The following is a 19,063-nucleotide window of genomic DNA, read 5'->3' as shown; positions in this document are numbered from 1 at the left end:
GTAGAGGAGCCTCCTTCCTTGGAGGTCTTGAAGCAGAGGCTGGGTGGCCATCTGTCAGACTGGGAGTTCCTGCATGGCAGAAGAGGGGCTGGAGTGGAGGATGGCCCTTGGAATGATTCTATAGGCTTCTTTGCTTCAATAAGAGTCTCTTTCTCCGAGGAGGAGGAGGAGGAGGGGGAAGGCAGAGCCTGGGCTGCTCCTTTGCGCATGGGCCGGGCTGGGTCCGGGAGCCTCCCCTTCGGCATAAATAGGCGCCTTTCCCGGAGCCTCATCCGCAGAGTAGCCTCTCCTTCTCTCTCTCTCTTCGGGAAGATCGCTTCCTCCTTCTCCCTTTCCTCCCCCTCCTCTTTGGCTTGGTTGGGCTCGGGTCCCCTTCTCCCCGCCACGATGAGCACTTTCGGCTACGAGACCTACTTCCCGGCGTACAAGCGCCGCTTCGCCGACAGCTCCAGCCGAGTCCAGCTGTCGGGGCTCCGGAGCAGCAGCGGCGGCGGCGGAGGTTACGGCGTGGCCCGCTCCACCTACTCCAGCCTCTCGGCCCCGATCTCCTCGGTGTCGGTGCGCCGGAGCTACGCGGCTTCCTCCTCCTCCTCCTCCTCGCTGCTGCTGCCGCCGTCGGTGGAGAGCTTAGACCTGAGCCAAGTGGCCGCTTTAAGCAACGACCTCAAGACCATCCGGAGCCAGGAGAAAGCCCAGCTCCAGGACCTGAACGACCGCTTCGCTTGCTTCATTGAACGCGTCCATGAACTGGAGCAGCAGAACAAGGTGCTGGAGGCGGAGCTGATGGTGCTGCGGCAGAAGCACTCGGAGCCGTCGAGGTTCCGCGCTCTCTACGAACAAGAGATCCGGGAGCTGCGCTTGGCCACCGAGGAAGCCAGTCAGGAGAAGCAGGCGCTGCAGGGCGAGCGGGAGAGCCTGGAGGAGAGCCTGCGGGCGCTGCAGGCCCGCTACGAGGAGGAGATGCTCAGCCGCGAGGAGGCCGAGGCCCGGCTGCTGGAGGTCCGTAAAGGCGCCGACGAGGCGGCGCTGGCCCGGGCCGAGCTGGAGAAGCGGATCGACAGCCTGCTGGACGAGCTGGCCTTCCTGAAGAAGCTGCACGAGGAGGAGCTGGCCGAGCTGCAGGCCCAGATCCAGTACGCCCACCTCTCGGTCGAGATGGAGGTGGCCCACAAGCCCGACCTCTCCTCGGCCCTCCGAGACATCCGCGCCCAGTACGAGAAGCTGGCCGCCCGCAACATGCACCACGCCGAGGAGTGGTTCCGCAGCCGGGTCTCGGTGCTCAGCGAGAGCGCCGCCAAGCACACCGACGCCGTCCGCGCCGCCAAGGACGAGGCCTCCGAGAGCCGGCGCCTCCTCAAAGCCAAGAGCCTGGAGATCGAGGCCACGCGCGGCATCAACGAGGCCCTCGAGAAGCAGCTCCAGGAGCTGGAGGACAAGCAGAGCGCCGACCTGGCCGCCCTCCAGGTGAGCGACACTCCAGGGCCCAGCATCCCCCGCCAGCCCCCCCCCCCTTTCTCAGGCTTAACGTGCTTTTCACCTTTGGACTACAACTCCCAGCATCCCTCAGGCAGAGGGGGGGATTCTGGGAGCTGCAGTAACCGCCCCTTTCTCAGGCTCTGATCTTGGCAGGCTTGCATAGGTCTTTTTACTTTACGACTACAACGCCCAGTAGCCGCAGTGACCATCCCTCCCCGCCTCCGTCCAGGCTCAGATCTCGAGAGGCTTGAGATGCTTTTCACCTTGGGACTAAAACTCCCAGCATCCCCTAGGCAGAGGGGGGATTCTGGGAGCTGCAGTAACCGCCCCCCGCCCCTTTCTCAGGCTCTGATATTGACAATCTTGGATAGGTCTTTTCATCTTACGACTACAACGCCCAGTAGCCGCAATGACCATCCCTCACCTCCTCCCTCCAGGCTCAGATCTCGAGAGGCTTGAAGTGCTTTTCACCTTGGGACTCCAATGCCCAGCATCCCCTAGGCAGATGGCTGAAGCTGGATGGGGGGGTTCTGGGAGCTGCAGTGATCGGGACCCCGCCCCTTTCTCAGGCTCTGATCTTGGCAGGCTTGCATAGGTCTTTTTACCTTACGACTACAACGCCCAGTAGCCCCCACGCAGATGGGGGGGATTCTGGGAGCTGCAGTGACGCCCCTTTCCATGCTCTGGTGTTGGGAGGCTTGGATAGGTCTTTTCGCCTTGGGACTCCAGCGCCCAGCATCTCCTCCCAAGCTGGCGAGGGGATTCTGGCTGCTGCAGTAGACCCAGCCCCTCTTTTCCAAGCTCTCTTCTTGAGATGCTAGGATAGATGTGTTGTTCTCCCCTTGGGACTACAACACCCAGCATCTCCCAGACAGTTGGCGGGAGGATTCTGGGAGCTACAATAGGCTTACCCCTTTGATCTTGGGATGCTCCGAAACATGGGTTCTGTTCTTTTCCTACTCTGCTGCATTGCTGGCAGCCAAAGGTACAAACAGCTCTGGCCCTGGCACTGGTTTTCTCTATCTGTCTCGACTGAAAGTCATGTGGGTCTGGGACTACAACACCCAACTGGGCGGGGGATTCTGGGAGCTGCAGTGGAACAAGCTCTGACCTTGGGATGCTTGGATAGATTGCTTCGGAGCACTTGTCCTCCCTTCTCCTGCTGCATTGCCTGCAGCCAAAAGAGCAGGCGGCTCTCACTGTGTGTAGGCTGGGGAAAGTCACATGTGCTTGGGACTGCAACACCCATCATCCGCAGGGGATTCTGGGACCTGCAATGAAGCCACACACACACACACACACACACACACACACCTACCTTTTCCATGCTCTGATATTGGGATGCTCAGAGAGATCGCCTCTGTTCTTTTCCTACCCTTCTCTGCTGCATCTCCTGCAGCCAAAGAAACATATAGAGGTGTGTGTGTGTGTGTGTGTGTGTGTTTGTGTGTGTGTGTGTGTGTGTAGGCTGGGGAAAGTTGCATGGCCTTGGGGCTCCAACATGGACTTGAGGTTGACCCTGCTTAACTTTCAAGTTCAGACAGGTACCTTTAGATGATCCTTTTAGCAGCCTTCCTTGCTGCAAAGATGCTTCAGCCATTATTCATGCTTTATGAGTTTGCTGCAGGAAAAGGGGTGGGGAGGTATGGTTTCTTCCATTCCATTCTTCTGCATTTCCAAGGGAATCAGCTTCCTTCTGAGCAACAGAAGTTACTTCAAGGTGGCCTAAAAGTAGTAGTCTCTGGACTAGGGATGGTCCCTGAACCGCTTCTGCCGAGTTTCCAGAAAAGAAAAGGGGATAGATGATAGATAGATAGATAGATAGATAGATAGATAGATAGATAGATAGATAGATAGATAGATAGATGAATTATAGTCTGTGGGTGTGAACATGTCGCCAGTGCCACACATCCGATAGCCTGAAAAACACTGGGCTAAATCACACATGTATAATAAATAGTGTGCAATATAATATCACTTTCTGGTTTTGTTCATGCCACATCTGCAACTTTATTCTGCCTCTTTTAAAATGCCATTCTGTTTCAATATCTCTCTATTACAGAACAAAATCTCCATTGCTCACACAAACTGAATAAAAGGGAATGTGAGGAATGGAGTTAATCTGAGGCAAGGGTTTGAAATGCTCCGGGACCAGAATCCATTAGAAAACTGTACTATTGCATTTGCTCAGGGGAGGAGAACTGATTTGGTTTCAAACTTGTAATCCTAAGAGTACCATTCTAATCTACATTGTGCCTTCACATTCTCTCACATGCAAGTCTTTAAGTTGCTAGAAATAAATGTGATCGAAATAAATCCTTCTGGAACAAAGGTCCAAAGCACACTGCAGAAATTATCCCGTTTGAGACCGCTTTAACTGCCCTGGGAATCCTGGGAATTGTAGTTTATTGTGACACCAGATCTCTCTGTCATAGAATCCCATTTAAGCCTATTTTGGTGTAAATTGCAGTTAGTCTCTGTGGATTTACTTCTGAGCAAATCTGCATAAGAATATGCCCCTGGCTGATTTCTATCTGCTTAGATTTTAAGGGAGATCGTTGAGCTCTTTAGCGGGATGCACTTGCATAGATTCAGGTGATGAACATGAGGGTCACTATCAAGAGCCACTGGTCAATAACATATCACATAACTAGATAGAATAGATAAGTCTATGGAGGACCAAAGGATGTGTGAATCCTCCCCATAAGATCAACACATCATATAGGACTCTCTGATCTGTGCTTATCATGTTGAGTTGGTGGACACTCATTGAGCCGGAATAGTCTTTGTGCTCCACATCCATCATAACTTTCCTTCTAGATTAGTCTATGGGAGGAATGGGAGGAAAGGCAGAGTACGTGACCATTGTATTCTTCCGCAGTTGGTTTATATTAAAAATTAATTTATTTTGGGACTGCAGCACCACAGACAAACGGAAAACCCTTTTGTGACCCACCCCAACTTGGGCATAACATGCTGCAGCAGCCGAGTCCAAGCAGGTAATGGTGCAATGCACCATCTTCCAGTTGAGGTCCTCCGCCTAGGCTTCCACTCCATCTAGTTGAATCGGGGAGTTGTCCATCTTCCTTGATTATGAAATGGCTGCCTGCATGGCACCATCCAAAACTGCTAACCATGTAATGGTTAAGTACAAAACAGGCGGTTACGTAAGCACAGATGGGATCCACAACCAGATCAGTGGATCTGGATTCATGCTAACGTATTCTGCAGACGCTTTAATAAATCAGATTAGACTATGGTTCTGTGGTTTTAAATCATTTTTATAGAATCAACTGGAATACACATCTAAGCTTAGATCATCTTTGTTGACTCAAACAACTATGTGAAGTCGAAGGCTTTCAATGGCCGGCATCCATAGTTTTTTGTGGGTTTCTATCTGGCCATGTTCTAGAAGAGTTTATTACTGACGTTTTGCCAGCATCTGTGGCTGGCATCTTCAGAGAAGATGGCATCTAAAGATGCCAGCCAGAGACGCAGGCGAAACATCAGGAATAAACTCTTCTAGAACATGGCCACATAGCATGAAAAACCCACAAAAAACAACTAGAAGACCATTTCAGATGCCATCTAAACTCGCGCCTTGTGATAAAAGTTGGATGCAGAGGCAAGCTCATCCATTTCCATTTCAAATTATTTGGTTTAATTCAGTTTTAGATTAAGCTGGAAGGGCAGTTTTGAGGTTGATGCAGTCCGCTAGGTAGTGTTTGATGAGCTGAAACAATCCAGATTCATTCCTTTGGAACGGTCTTATCCTATATTGAACAGACTTGGCAGAACAAAACAGGAGACAGAAAATGTTGCAATGATTCCCTTTTTGAAAAACGTTGAACCGAATCAACTTTTGTCTCTTTTTGCAGAAACGATAAATGGAGGGTAACTGATAAATAGTTGTGTTTTGTCATCATTGTTTTAAACAAAACCTTCCATTTAATTCTGGACAATATTGTTGCAGCTTTTACAAATGCAGTGTGATCATAAGCATTTCATTTCGAAATGAACCCTATATCTTTTGCCTCAATAAAATGGTTATTTATTTAATAGCTCATATTTGAGAATGAATAACCTTTAATTCCACATCTTTGTTTTTAAGTGAGCAATATTTAAGCAAGGATTATATTTAGACAAGCAAGCCTCCTTTGGTTCCTTGACATATTTATTTGTTCTTCTGCTGTAAGACTGGACTAAAAAACTGATATCCATGAACTGCGTTAATTACATCTGATACATTCTTCATGACTCTCATTAGCAAGATCGTGATGAAAAATGCATAAGATATAGAGGGAGAATAAATTATTGAGGGAAGATATAAAGGGAACCTGTAATGGATGAAAAAGACCTCCCAAATAGACTTTGGGAATCTATTACTGAAACGATAGTTAATCCAGTTAAATGGAAGGAGAAAGCTTTTCGGGCCAATTATGTCGATGAATGTGGCTGATTATAGCATCCAACGGGGCTGCCATGTTGATCTATTCATTGCAACAAAGATAACAAATCTGTTTGGTCTCTTAAGCCACAATACAATTGTTAGCCCCGTTGTTAAATATGAACAAATGTAGGAGGGAAAGCAGTAAGTTATGCCTCTGTGTGGCTGTGAAACATGCATAGATTGCATAGAATATAGGCCTATATCTGGATGCATGTCCCGAATAGAAAAGGCCATTGAATACATTTGATCTATGTAAGTGCGGACGATTTACCACCAAGCAGTTGATTAAACAGATCAATTATAGTTGATTGCAGTCCAACAAAATACAGAGAACCATGTATTTCCTACCTAGAACCTTACAGTGCCATGTGAAAGTGAAACAGAATAGCTTGACTGTTACATGATGACTGGTCCATTGAAGGAGAAGAACACCTTTGTTTTTGAAGGCAAAGCCTCAATTCCAACACAATGGTGGCCCTATTACTTTGCCAGAATCAATGGGTTCATGCCATTAACCCTTTCCTTACTCCCAACAGGACACAGTCAATAAATTAGAAAATGAACTGAGGACCACAAAGAGTGAAATGGCCAGGTATCTGAAGGAATATCAAGATCTTCTAAATGTCAAAATGGCTCTGGACATTGAAATTGCAGCATACAGGTAATCCAGGGAGGGGAGAGATGCAATAATAAATTTGCTTAGGGTCACTTTTTTAAATGCATTTTTAATTTTCGGGGTGGGGGGTTGTGTGAAGGTTGATGGCAACCAGTGATTTGAGGCTCAATGAGTTTTCTTTTTATGTTGACACAGTGTGCAGCACATAAGTTCCTATTTTCTCCCTTCCCCATTAGTTGCAATACAACAAATTGATCGACTCTTATTGGTTTCATTGAACATTTAGGACAACAGTCTTTTTTTACTGATTGGAGTCTGCCAAGAGGGATGACTGTGAAGTGCATTAGTCTTATTATGGATAAAAGTTAAAAACTTGACAAAAGCCTCTTAAATATCCACTAGTCTTGTCCCAGTTTAATGTTTCCTTATTTTATTCCATGGTAACCTGCAGCTATCAGTCTGATCTGATGAGGCCCTTAGTCAATTTTCAATAATCCTCTGCAACCTGTCATTTCAGGACTTCTGTGAAAGTGATCTGTTTCTTTCCCTTGCAACCATCTGGGGGTTTAGGAAGAGAAAACAGATGGAGAGAAATGAGAAAGGGTGTTGACCTTGCTCATGTTTGACTTTGGCTCACCCACCACTCCAAATTCGATTCAGACAAGAACACTGTTTCATTTGAAAAATGTTCACATTTGGCAAGTTCTCATCAAATGAATGCATATGTTTCAAAAAATGCACACAAATCAATGGAAGAAAAGATGTGTACAGTTGGAAAGTGTGCATAGAAAAACAGATGCACACAGAAAGCAGGAGCTTCCAATAAAGCAATGTTATCTCAAGTAGAATAAGCTTCAAGGTAGAAATCAGAAATCCTTGAAGACTCTGAGTTTTCCTCGCTTTCACTCCTATCTCTGGCCAGTGGTTTGAGCAGACTGATCTTCCTATTTGCCCTAATGCTCTTCTTGGGACTCCCACAGAAGCTGTAGTCCCAGATCTGGCTCTCTGAGATGGAAGAAAGCCATAGATTCACCTGTAAGCTGCTTTGAACACTTGAGAGGGCAAGTGTGGTATAAGTATGCTAAGTCCTAGAAATGCCATATCCATCTTTTTTTTAACAAAAAATGGGCCCAATTATTCCAATTAGTAAAAATATTTGTATGCAGTTACACTTTTTATGATATCCTGCTATATAATAGATGAATCCCTATGGATCACATATAAACTCTAAATTCATCAATAGAATCCAAGCATACCTTTGCTTACCTTGTTAATGACCGTAGGGTGACTGAATTCCTAGCTGGCAAAAACAAAAGACAATCTTTACAATACTATTGAAACCAGTCCAGAAGAACCTACTGGTGTCTGTCTACTCTCACACTTTTTATGCTCTCACACTTTTCATGTACCTGTTATGTATTGAAGGGCAGATATTTTGAGCATCCATCAGTGGATCATCCTTTTCAACTTATATCTTTCGGTGTGATATTTAATCACATCATTAGATTAAAAGGCAGTGTTATTGTTTTCCATTCATTAATTTATGTCCATCTTTATTTGAATGTGGGCCTGATGCTTCTGTGTCCCTCCTGTCTTGCAGAAAACTCCTTGAAGGTGAAGAGACTCGTCTTAGTTTCACTAGTGTTGGAAGCATAAGCAGTAGCTACACGCAGGGTGCCACAACCTTTGGGAGATCTGCCTACAGTGGTCTACAGAGCGGTTCCTACTTGATGTCAGCCCGTTCCTTCCCCGCCTACTACTCTAGCCATGTGCAAGAAGAACAGATAGAAGTTGAGGAGACTATTGAAGCATCCAAAGTAGAAGAAGCCAAAGAATCTCCACCTTCAGAAGGAGAGGAAGAAGAGAAAGAAGAGGGTGAAGAAGAGGGAGAAGGAGAAGGAGAAGGAGAGGAGGGAGAGGGGGAAGAAGAAGGAGAAGAAGGAGAAGAAGAAGAAGGTACTATTGGTGATATCTTTGAAAAGCATAAGCAGAATTTGAGATTTAATAGGTTGGCTCCTGATTTGATCATCCTTGAAGTAGACTCATTGAAATCAGACAAATACTAATTTGTTGATGTTCCCCATTGATTACAGTGGCTCTGTGTTACGTTGGAATATGATCCAATCCAATGCATTTCCAAGATGGGAAATGGCTGGTGTTTGAAGTCTAGATTTGGCACTAATTGCTAAAGGTTATAGCTCAGAGGTTATTATTATGAAAAATAGATTAATATTCAATCCTATAATAACAATAATAGACAAGAGTGTATAACATTTAATTTTGAAATTGAACATTTGCTCCTCACTCTTTGGATCTGTGTTAGTTTCTTTTCTCACATCGAAACAGGAAATGCGCTTAGTGCTATTGATACAGATATGAGGTTCTTTTAAATTTGAAATGGGCTATTCACTGGAACAAATACTCCCAACATGTAGCAGGATGAGGGTAGGTTTCCCCCCCTAATTGATATTAAATAATCTCTGAATACATAATTGGGATCCGCCTGGGATCCATCTTTGATATATTGGTTTGTAACTCCTTTTATTCTGTTGTTCTTGCTTCAGTTTGTGAAACCCTTGTTTTCCCATTAGATGAGCCTCTTTGATCAGAACTACCAGGATATCCAAGGAAATAGAGCTGAATGGGCTCAGTTTAGCTGCTCTGTGGCTTTTGAAAGAATGAGATTTCAAACAGAGGAAATACATTTATTTGCTAACGGCATGCTCTTCCCTAATGCCCAAGGTGATTTCCTTGTTTGACCTATCTGATATGAATAAGGTTTCTCCAGACCTCACTGAAGTTAGGATTCAAATCTATGAATTTGGACAAACAAGTCTCTACTAGACTTACTTTGGCCTGTTACAGACTGCCAAAATAAAGCTGCTTTGGGTCTCTTTGGAGGTATGCTATTTAAATGATGCATGCATCCTAAGAATCCAGAAGCTGCACCAAAGTTGCACTCCAGTGCTTAGGAATGGAGTGTGGCTTTGGCGCGACTCTTAGGACCCATGCATCATTTAAATAGCATACCTCCAAAGAGACCCAAAGCAGCCTTATTTTGGCCGTCTGTAACAGGCCTTTATTTCTTTTAATACAAATATTTTATTCTCCCCACACTGTGGCTGGAATCCATATGCTGCATCACTACTGCAGAATTAATACAGTTTGACACAGCTTTGACATCACTGCGATTTGTGAGATATTTAGCCTTCTCTGCCTGAACGTTTGGACTGCCATCTTATTTTGGCACAGCCTTATTTTGGAATGCTTCCCTATGTTTACCCCTTTTGTTCTTTCCCCTCTACTCTTTCCCAAGGGACCAAGGAAGAAACAGAAGAATCCAAAGAGGAAGAAGAAGGAGAAGGGGAGGGTGAGGGAGAGGAAGAAGAAGGAGCAGAAGGTGAAGAAGGAGAGAAAAAGGAAGGTGAAGATGAAGAAGCTGGCGAAAAGGAAGCACCCAAAGGGAAGAAGAAAGATTGATAATGGGCCACAGTACTTTGGTTTCCCAGATAATTTAACAGATTGAGCTAAAGTTGCTGCACTACACATTTAAGTCCCACAAAATGTCTGTAGGTTAAAAGAAGTTAATTGTCTGGTTTGTTTTTTTGTTTTCTTTTTCAATGCAAAGTAACCCGAACGCTTGCAGAGTGTCCCAGCGGCTGCCCCCAAACTGCGCATGGTTGTTTTTACGAGTCCCAGAGCAACGTGCAATTTGGCAGATTTCAAACCCAAAATGTTAAAGGCAGGAGGGAAAACCTGGGAAAGCCACTGAAAGGATTGATGGGGGGGAAGGGGAGGGAGAGACGTCTAAACTCAATTTAAAAAGCTGTACCGGAAACCTTGGATGGTGAAAATAATGAAGTCTGTGCAATCAACCTAGTCAATAAAGTTACAGAGCTGCATACACAACTACACTGTGGTATGTCTTGAATATTTTTCTCATGTACATATTCCAGACAAGTGCGTACAGTGAGGTAGTGGACCCAGGGCTTGTAAAGCTGGAGACTAAGATTTATGGATTGGCAGCAATACTGATATCTGCAAACCCCCATCCCAGGGTCTTCTGCCCTCTCTGTCCTCATAACAGTGTGTGGGTATAGCTTTAAAAGACTTCTCATACCTGGGATCAAACATTGCTAGGAATGGGGACTGCAGACAAGAAATCAAAAGAAGACTTCGAATGGGGAGGGCAGCTATGAAAGAACTAGAAAAGATCCTAAAAGGCAAAGATATACAACTGAGCACAAAAGTTAGAATCATACGAGCCATTCCCTGTTTCCATGTATGGATGTGAGAGCTGGATAGTTTAGAAAGAAGATAGGAAGAAAACCCATTCATTTGGGATGTGGGGCTGGAGAAGGGTGCTGAGGATCCCATGGGTGGCCAAAATGACAAACAAATGGGTCCTAGAGCAGGTCAAGCCAGAGATCTCCCTGGAAGCCAAGATGACCAAACTGAGGCTGTCATACTTTGGACACATCATGAGAAGGAAGGACTTGTTGGAAATGACAATGACAGTGGGAAAGGTGAAGGGAAGTAGAAGGAGGATGGCCACATGCCAGATGGATGGACTCTATTAAGGAGGCCACAAATATGACTGCTGAGAACAGGGGAGGATGGGGGGGGCTTGGAGATGTCTCATCCACAGGGTCACCATCGATCGAGCTCGTCTTGAGGGCAGTTAACCATCACACACAACAAATAGCTTTTTTCATAATCTGGTCTTCAAATGGATAATTAAGACCCATTAACTTTACAGAAGGCCTGTTCTTGAAAGAGGGAAAGCTTTATTAACTGATTTGGTGATACTGGGTGAGCTCATCTGCTTGTGATTTGGATTCACTTTGGGGGGTTGACTAAGGGGAGTATTATCAAAAGCACCTACACTTAAAGACTGACAGCTACACCTTCCACTTTCTCAGTATGAGAGATGAGTTCTGGTACTATCTTTTGGATGGTTACTTTGAAGTAAGTTCCATTGTGTGGTCTGAGCATGAACGTTCATAGAAGTGAAAACGTAACAAAACCCATTCACAGACGTTTCTTAAAAGTACAGCTGAGTGGCAGTATTCACTGATGACATTTCCCCAGGTATAGTCTTGAGCATTTTGGAAGAAACATGGCTGGGAGAGGCTTCTGCTTGGGCACCTGGTTTTATTACCTGATCACTTTGCAATTCAGAAAATCATGAGTTTTCAACCTTTCCTGCCTCAGGCAGGAAATAGCTGTTGGAGCTGGGATGATGAAACATCTAAAAAGTGTGAAGAAGCTGTGCCAGGCAGAAGGTGTGGGATGACACTGGAAGTGATTTCTCTCAAAAGTGTTGCAGAAGGCAGAAAGGTGACAAATGAGAAATCACAGCTTTGGTGTCCTCATTAAGGAGAGACGAGAGTAGAAACCTATTGTTTATTCCTCCTGAAAGGATTTCAGTCTGATGTGGAAGGAGTGAGTTTGTAACTGGGCCTCCAGAGGTCAGGGACGTAGCCAGGGGGGGGGGTGTTCTTGGGGTCCAGAACACCCCCTTCCATTAGAAAAACGAATGGTGTGTGCTGTTGCGCCGCCACACCCAAACCCCATTATAATGGTGGCACTTAGTCTGGACCCCCCCTTACTAAAATCCTAGCTACGTCCCTGCAGAGGTGGTTGGAGTGCAACTTCCATGCTTCCTGACCATAGCTTATAGTGACTGGTATTAAGCCCACCAAATTGCAGAGCATCTCTTGTTCTCACCCCATCTTCATCTCCTTGGGGAATTTTGTGCAATTCCCAGTTAAGTGCTGAGCTAAAATGCAGCATTTCATTGTGGAAATGGAATGGTGTTAAGCTGCCTTACCCATCACCAACTGTAGGAAGCTAAAGCTGAAATACCCCTATAGTTAATCCCATTGAATTCAATGGGGTGTGCGATGTGGATTTAGAAATACGAATCTTGCCAAGAAAAGCTCATAATAGGTTGTTGCTGTTGGGTATCTTCAAGTCATTTCTGACTTATGACAACCCTTAGGTTATGGTTTGCCTTAGGGTTGTGGTAAGTCGGAAATGACTTGAAGGAACCCAACAGCAGCAGCAACAACAACAATAACCCATTTTAGGCCTAGGAAATGAGGGGAAATTTCTTTCTGTTTATTTCCAATTTTTAATAAAGGCCTAAAATCTGGTTGTGAGAACACAAAAATGACCCTGCCATGCAGACTAAGGGCCACAGCTTGCCCATCCCTGATTTAGTCTGCCAAGTCCAACCAAAATATTTCCCTTCCTAGCCAAAGGTTAAGAGCCAGTGTGGTGTAGTGGGTTGAGCAGCTTGAGCATAAACCCCCCCCCCTGCTTAATGGCCTTGGGTAAGTCACACTGTCTCAGCCTCAGAGGATGGCAATGGCAAACCCCCTCTGAAGCAACTTGCCAAGAAAACCCTATGACAGATTCACCTTGGGGTCAGCATAAGTCAAAAATGGCTTGGAGGACCACATCAACAACAATAAAAGCATAGCCAAAACAGAGCTTTTTCACATAAACCTATTCTCACCACTTTTTCATATGAACTCTGTTCTGCTTCTGCAAAGACTGGAGCTACTAATAGGCAAATTGAAGCAACTGCTCAGGTGGCAGATACTGAGGGCAGCACAGGAGTTTATTCTTCTAACCTTTGGAGATTCATAGAAGGCAGCATGCTTCTTACTTCTAAAAAGTAGGAAGGAACTAAAAGGCCAAAGCTCAAGGTTGAACTTATTTGTGTGGGCACATGTGGCAGCTAAGATCCATGGCAGTCTTAGGCTGTCAGGATAAGCTGAAACAGTTTGGCACAAACTGTTGACTTGGTTGGGGAGTTGGAGCATTGTATGCATACCAGAATAGATCCATGCACCACACAACCCACTCAGTACCCAGTTCCTGACCTTATCACTCTTTAATTGGAAGGAAACAGAAATAATGCATGGAAATAGAAAGCTCCAGGGACTAAAAGGTGGTTAGAAAACTTTCTTCTTATTCACAGATGCCAAAGGACTAGATATGGATGGTTACTCAGGACGGGGAGTAGCCCTCACATTCAGATCCTTGGTTCTCAGAACATTAAAGATGCATCTACACAGTGGAAAGAATGCAGTTTGATACCAGTTTGACTTGACTATGACTCTGGAAACCAAGGTTCAAGTCCCAGCTTGACCATGAAACAAACCTTAGGCAAGTCACATGCTCTCAGCCTCAGGGGAAGGCAATGACAAACCACCTCTGAACAAATCTTGCCAAGAAAACCCCATGATAGGTTTGCTTTAGGGTTGCCATAAGTTGGAAGTGACATGAAGGCACACAACAACAATAACATTTCCCTCAATAAGCTCAAGGAGATATAGATGGCATTCCATTTTCATCTCTCCTCAACAACCCTGTAAGGTAGGTCAGGTTGGCAGAAGTGACAAATCTGACATTCAGCGAGTTTCATGGTTCAATGAAGTCTAAAACAAGGATAAGCCCCATCCCCATCAGCACTCTAACCATTGCACCACATGGCCGCTTCTAGCATTTGTAGCTCCTTCCTTTCTGGAAGTGTGCATGCTAAGCAAACTGCAAAGCTGTGTTGTCACTGCAGCTGACATTTTAAGGCAAATAAGCCTGTGCTTTGTGCCTTGAAAATACAGAGGGAAGGAACTCATTTCTGCTGCCCAAAGAAGACCCCCCCAACTTCAACCTGATTCTGTGGGGCGTTCCTAGTGTCTTTGCTAGAAACACTTGCATTGTCATGTTTATACATTCCAGAGCATTGCTTTGACGCATTGCAGTAAAGGAAAGCAAGAAACTCGGCAACTGGAGGTGCGCGAGGGGAAAGAGGCAGGAAAAAGAAGAAAAGGACCTGAACAACTTTGCCCAGCACTTTCCATTCTGTCCATTGGAGAAGGAGACAGCCTCATCCAATGATGGTTTAGTTGGAATAAATCGCCTTTTGTGCACTGGAGCTTGCACTCCTGTGTAAAAAGGGAGGGGGAGATAAAATGCATAGGATCGAAGCTTTACATTTTTTGCTTTTATTCTGATGGTATGCTTTGATTCCCTTTTAAGCGCAGGAGACCATGGTCACCAGCATAAGCTTGATGTCTGGAGAAATAAACTGGAGAAGTAAAGCTTTGGGCAAAAATTATGATTTTTTCCCAAGTTATACAATTTGGTTAGAATGTCTGAAGTTTGGGTGACATACTGTAAACAGGTCCTACTCAGGGATGCAAGATTTGCTATAGCTTTGCAGAAATTCAAGAAATGTATTTAACTAAGGTGGAGATGTGATGAGCCATACTTTCCTTCAACTCTCTAAAAGAAAGCAAAGATGCCATTTCCCCCCCAGTGAGTCTGAAGAAGAAAGTTGGGGGGAGTGATACAAGTAACCCTAAGAATATCAGGCTACGATTGGAAGAGAGGTCAACACACCTGCTTTACCAGAACAGGTAAAAACGTTCTAGAAACCTGAGAAGGTGGCCTTCTTCGTGCATAGCATGTGTCTTTAGACTACAAGGTGAATTGTACTGTCAACTTCCAGTATATTAAAGGTGGTATGCAATGATAAATGACAACAGGATTGTTGGTCTTGTATACTTGTTACATCTTTTTAATGTCTGGAGAGTTAAAAAAAACAACACCCTGCTCCCTCCAGGGTTTAAGCATAGGAGGAGGGAGGGAAGAATCCATTCAGACTGGTCAAATGAAGCAATGTTTGCGCCCTTGAGATCCTTTGCCTCTGTGTGTATGATATTGTACATCAGCAGGCAAAACCTCCTGGCAAGATTAAATATTCATTCGGACTAAACTCCTTCAATTATAAGTATCTGGAAGTTTGTGTTCTCTTTATTCCATTGGGTGCTTTAGATGAATATGCTTACTTGGGAAATATTAAAATCAGCATGTGGAAAACCCACTACACAGAAAGCAAGATACTTAAGGAATTACTGTTTATATTGATATGGGCAACACTAGTGAATGCAGCATCTTATGTTAATTCTTCCCCAGACTTTGGCCGGCCACAGCCACCCGCTTTCCAAAATGCCAGTGCTTCCATACCCTCCAGTTGCCCCCATTTGGCAGGACTATTCCAATTAATCATTAATCAAACTACTCATTGTCATGTTGTTGTCATCACTCTCATCCTGTAGGTTTTGCATTGTATTCAAGTTGGTTTCTTCCTTGTGTTGCTTCTTGCACATGTACACACTATTGTCAGTTTTGCTAACTCAGTGGAGATATCTTCTTGTTGGCAGATTCTTTTAAAAACGTTATGTGTTCTGCTTTGTGTGTTATGTTATTGTGCCCTGTATAGGGATTAGTCCAAGAATAGGGAAAGTGCAACTTGTAGGTTACATGTAACCCTAATATTGTTTCAGAGGCCTAGGGCCCCAAGCACTCCCCTAAAGTCCCTTAATAGTAAAACAATATTTTGGGGAGTGCATGGTGAGGTGTGTTTGTGGCTTTCCATGGTCCCATAGAGAGCTAGTGTGGTCCCCTACACCTGATGACTGCCCATGCCTGGGATAGTTTAACACACAGTACTGTGTGATCACCACCACAAATTTATTTCTCAGGGCACCCAACCACAGAAAGCTACTTTACTCAACACAATCAGTCATGACACCAACTCATTCACAGATACTTCCAAGAGATGCTCTAGCTGGAGATCCTGTATTTTGTATGTGGGGTGGTGCTTGGATGTGATGACCCAGAGGTCCCCTTCCAGCTCTATGATTCAGTGTGGTTAGGCCATCTGAGGCCAACAATGGTGGAAGGAGATGCAGATTAAGTAAATGGGGCAGGAGAGCCTGTGTCAACTTATTTATTCCTCTTCATGAAGAACCCTCTGGGTTTGACGACCAAACATATTGTAACTCAATACATCTCTATCTGCATCTGATGCATGTCAGAAGATCACATGCAGCAGTTCCATCACAGCATCAAGGAGAGTTGGATGTTGTGGGAGAAACAGGCAGAGCTGGAGTCCCTTCAGCACTGTATGATTAAGTTTTGCATGACATATAGATCTGTCTGTGCACATGTGTTGCTTCTTTAGTGAACGGCTCATGGGTGCTACAGTTAACTGGTTCAGCCCTTGAACTTCTTGAAGGAAGGAGTCCCTCAAAGTAGCCCAACTAAGACTGAAGGTACTCAGTGGCTGTGAAACACTGACTGACAGACGTGGGTGATGGTAAACCAAATGGGCTAGGAAGTGGGAATGGTATATCATGTGGAAGGCTTGACACATTGATAGAGAACAGATGGATTCCATATTGTCAGTGGCATCATCAGGGTCAGTTACACTCAGTGTGGTAACTCATGGTGTAACCTGCTATTGATCTCCTCCTACACTGTGCCATGAAGGTCAGAGAAGATTGTGACTGGAAAATACTGACAATGAATTCCATAAATTCTCTTCTTTGTCCTAGAAATGAATAGTGGATTAACACTGTTTCAGAGAGCCATCAAGAATAGCCACTCCACCAGTCTCCATCATTTATTTGCAGTCCTAGCGACTGCGGTTAAGCGGTCCAGATGTTTCAATTTTAAAAAAGGAACGTGAGCCACTCCATATACATTCCCATTAGTAAAGACAACAATGTATAAAACCTCAGAGCTGAGAGAGAAAGTCCAAACGAAGCTAGGCATGTTTCCAATATGACCTTTATTGAGCATGAACAGCTGTGACTGCTTTACATCAAACAACAAAAGGTTGCATACTGTGCATGTCAAGGTAGGTTCTCCCATGAACAAACATCCCTCTTTAATTGCACCAGTGAGGTAAACATAATTATTAAATAGCTTAAGGCTAGGAGAGTTTGGGGGTATTACTATCATTTTTCATTCATTCTTTTGTTATTGTTTGTTTGTATTTGGCTCAGTTGATTCTTTGCATAATACATCTTAAGACGTTCCGTCCCATCAGCAGCTTAGGAAACTCAGCAAGTTCCTCTGTAAGAATAACAGCTCATGCATTTTTGTTTAATTCCCCAAGTTCTGCAGAGGGAGCACATCGGGTGTGCATGCATTTCCCCCCCGCCTGATCCCTGGGTATTGCACAATAATAAGAATAAGAATAAGAAATAAAGGAAGAGTGTTTTGGAGACTTCACGAGAGAACCCGTTCTGCTTAGAAGCCGTCACTTACATGCATTTTGCAGCTGTCATATGGCTTAACCTTTTGCACCGACCCAAGCTCTTTAGAAGGAAAGGGGGAAAAAGATTATTCTAGTCACTCTCCTTAACTTCTTTCATTACAGCATGTGAAGAAGTGACCTTCTCTACCTTCTTGGTGGACACTAATTTCTCTGCAACCGTCTCTTCATGCTCTTCCATCTTCTGTGTGACCGTCACAGACTTTGTGATATACGTAGTGGTTCCATCACCCCCTTCGCTTGTGATTTTCTCTACTTTTTTGGTTACTACAACTTTCTCATCGCTCTTCCCTTTCTTCTCCTCAATGGGGCTCACATCCAGACCATTGGTGACAACCCCTTTATCTTCCTCCTCAACTTGCTTTGTCTTGGAGTCTTCCTCCTCTCCTTTATCTTCTACCTCTCCATTGACTGCAATATCTTCTTTGGTGGATTCCTTTGAAGCTTTCTCACTCTTTTCTTTCTTTTCCTCTTTTGTTTCTTTCCCTGCACCAACTTTTTCTGCCTTGGTGACTGAGATGATCTCTTCTTTCACCGGAGTTCCTGCTTTTGCTGGAGAAGCTGCTTTTTCTGGGGTCCCTGCTTTTTCTGGAGAAGTTGCTTTCTCTGGAGTCCCTGCTTTCACTGGAGAGGTTGCTTTCTCTGGGGTCCCAGCTTTCTCTGGAGTCCCCCCTTTTTCTGGAGAGGCTTTCTCTGGTGTTCCTGCTTTTTCTGGAGAGGCTTTCTCTGGTGTTCCTGCTTTTTCTGGAGAGGCTTTCTCTGGTGTTCCTGCTTTTCCTGGAGAGGCTTTCTCTGGGGTTCCTGCTTTCTCTGGAGAAGGTGCTTTCTCTGGAGTCCCTGCCTTCTCAGGGGACCCTTTCTCTGGAGTTCCAGGTTTTTCAGGAGAGCCCTTCTCAGGAGTTCCAGCTTTCTTAGGAGAGGTTGCCTTTTCTGGGGTCCCAGCTTTCTCTTTCTCTGGAGACTTTGCTTTTTCTGGCGTTCCTGCTTTCTCGGGAGATCCTTCCTTTGCTGGTGAGCCTGCTTTCTCCTCTTCCTCAGCATCTCCAGATTCTTTATCCTCCTTCTCTCCTTTTTTTTGTCTCTGCTTCATCTGTCACAGGAGATTTAGGTGGAGATGTTTTTGCCTTCCCTGCCTTCTCTGCTGAAATGGTTTCCTCCACCTCTCCTTCACCTTCTTCTGGAACCTCCTTTCCTTCCTTGCTCTTAGCTTCATCTCCCTCACCTTCTTCCTCAGCTGTCTCCTCTTCAGCTTCTTCCTCACCCTCTTCCTTTTCACTCTTATCTTCTTCTTTTTCAGATCCACCTTCTTCTGCTTCATCAGACTTTGCATCTCCTTCTTCTTCACCTTCCTCCTCCTCCTCTCCTCCTTCTTCCTCAGCTT

The 19,063-nt window shown here is 44.9% G+C and overlaps 2 protein-coding genes across 2 annotated transcripts in view; one reads left to right on the top strand and one right to left on the bottom strand.

Moving 5' to 3' along the window:
* The first annotated feature begins 271 nt into the window (after positions 1–271).
* NEFL (neurofilament light chain) lies at positions 272–10,451 on the top strand. Its single transcript, XM_042476135.1, has 4 exons — positions 272–1,464; positions 6,463–6,587; positions 8,143–8,498; positions 9,859–10,451. The coding sequence occupies exons 1-4, from the start codon at positions 388–390 to the stop codon at positions 10,020–10,022; spliced, it is 1,722 nt and encodes a 573-aa protein (XP_042332069.1). The 5' UTR covers positions 272–387; the 3' UTR covers positions 10,023–10,451.
* A 6,723-nt stretch (positions 10,452–17,174) lies between these two features.
* Positions 17,175–19,063, bottom strand: part of NEFM (neurofilament medium chain) — a 13,232-nt gene continuing 11,343 nt past the window's right edge. The window contains exons 4-5 of the mRNA XM_042476133.1: positions 18,854–19,063; positions 17,175–18,711 (exon numbers count right to left, since the gene is read on the bottom strand). Of these exons, the coding sequence (XP_042332067.1) occupies positions 17,756–18,711; positions 18,854–19,063 (1,166 nt within the window). The 3' untranslated portion in view covers positions 17,175–17,755. The remainder of the gene's footprint in view (positions 18,712–18,853) is intronic.

This window comes from Sceloporus undulatus, chromosome 6 (assembly GCF_019175285.1).
Source record: "Sceloporus undulatus isolate JIND9_A2432 ecotype Alabama chromosome 6, SceUnd_v1.1, whole genome shotgun sequence".
Lineage (NCBI taxonomy): Eukaryota > Metazoa > Chordata > Lepidosauria > Squamata > Phrynosomatidae > Sceloporus > Sceloporus undulatus.
Note: the sequence above shows the minus strand (reverse complement) of the source record. Positions and strands in the feature narration are given on the sequence as shown.

Excerpts from the sequence above, each read along its gene's own strand:
- NEFL (XM_042476135.1), top strand. The coding sequence starts at position 388 with ATGAGCACTTTCGGCTACGAGACCTACTTCCCGGCGTACAAGCGCCGC. Across the intron at positions 6,588-8,142 it reads ATTGAAATTGCAGCATACAG|AAAACTCCTTGAAGGTGAAG; the intron begins GTAATCCAGGGA and ends CCTGTCTTGCAG. Across the intron at positions 8,499-9,858 it reads AGAAGGAGAAGAAGAAGAAG|GGACCAAGGAAGAAACAGAA; the intron begins GTACTATTGGTG and ends CTCTTTCCCAAG.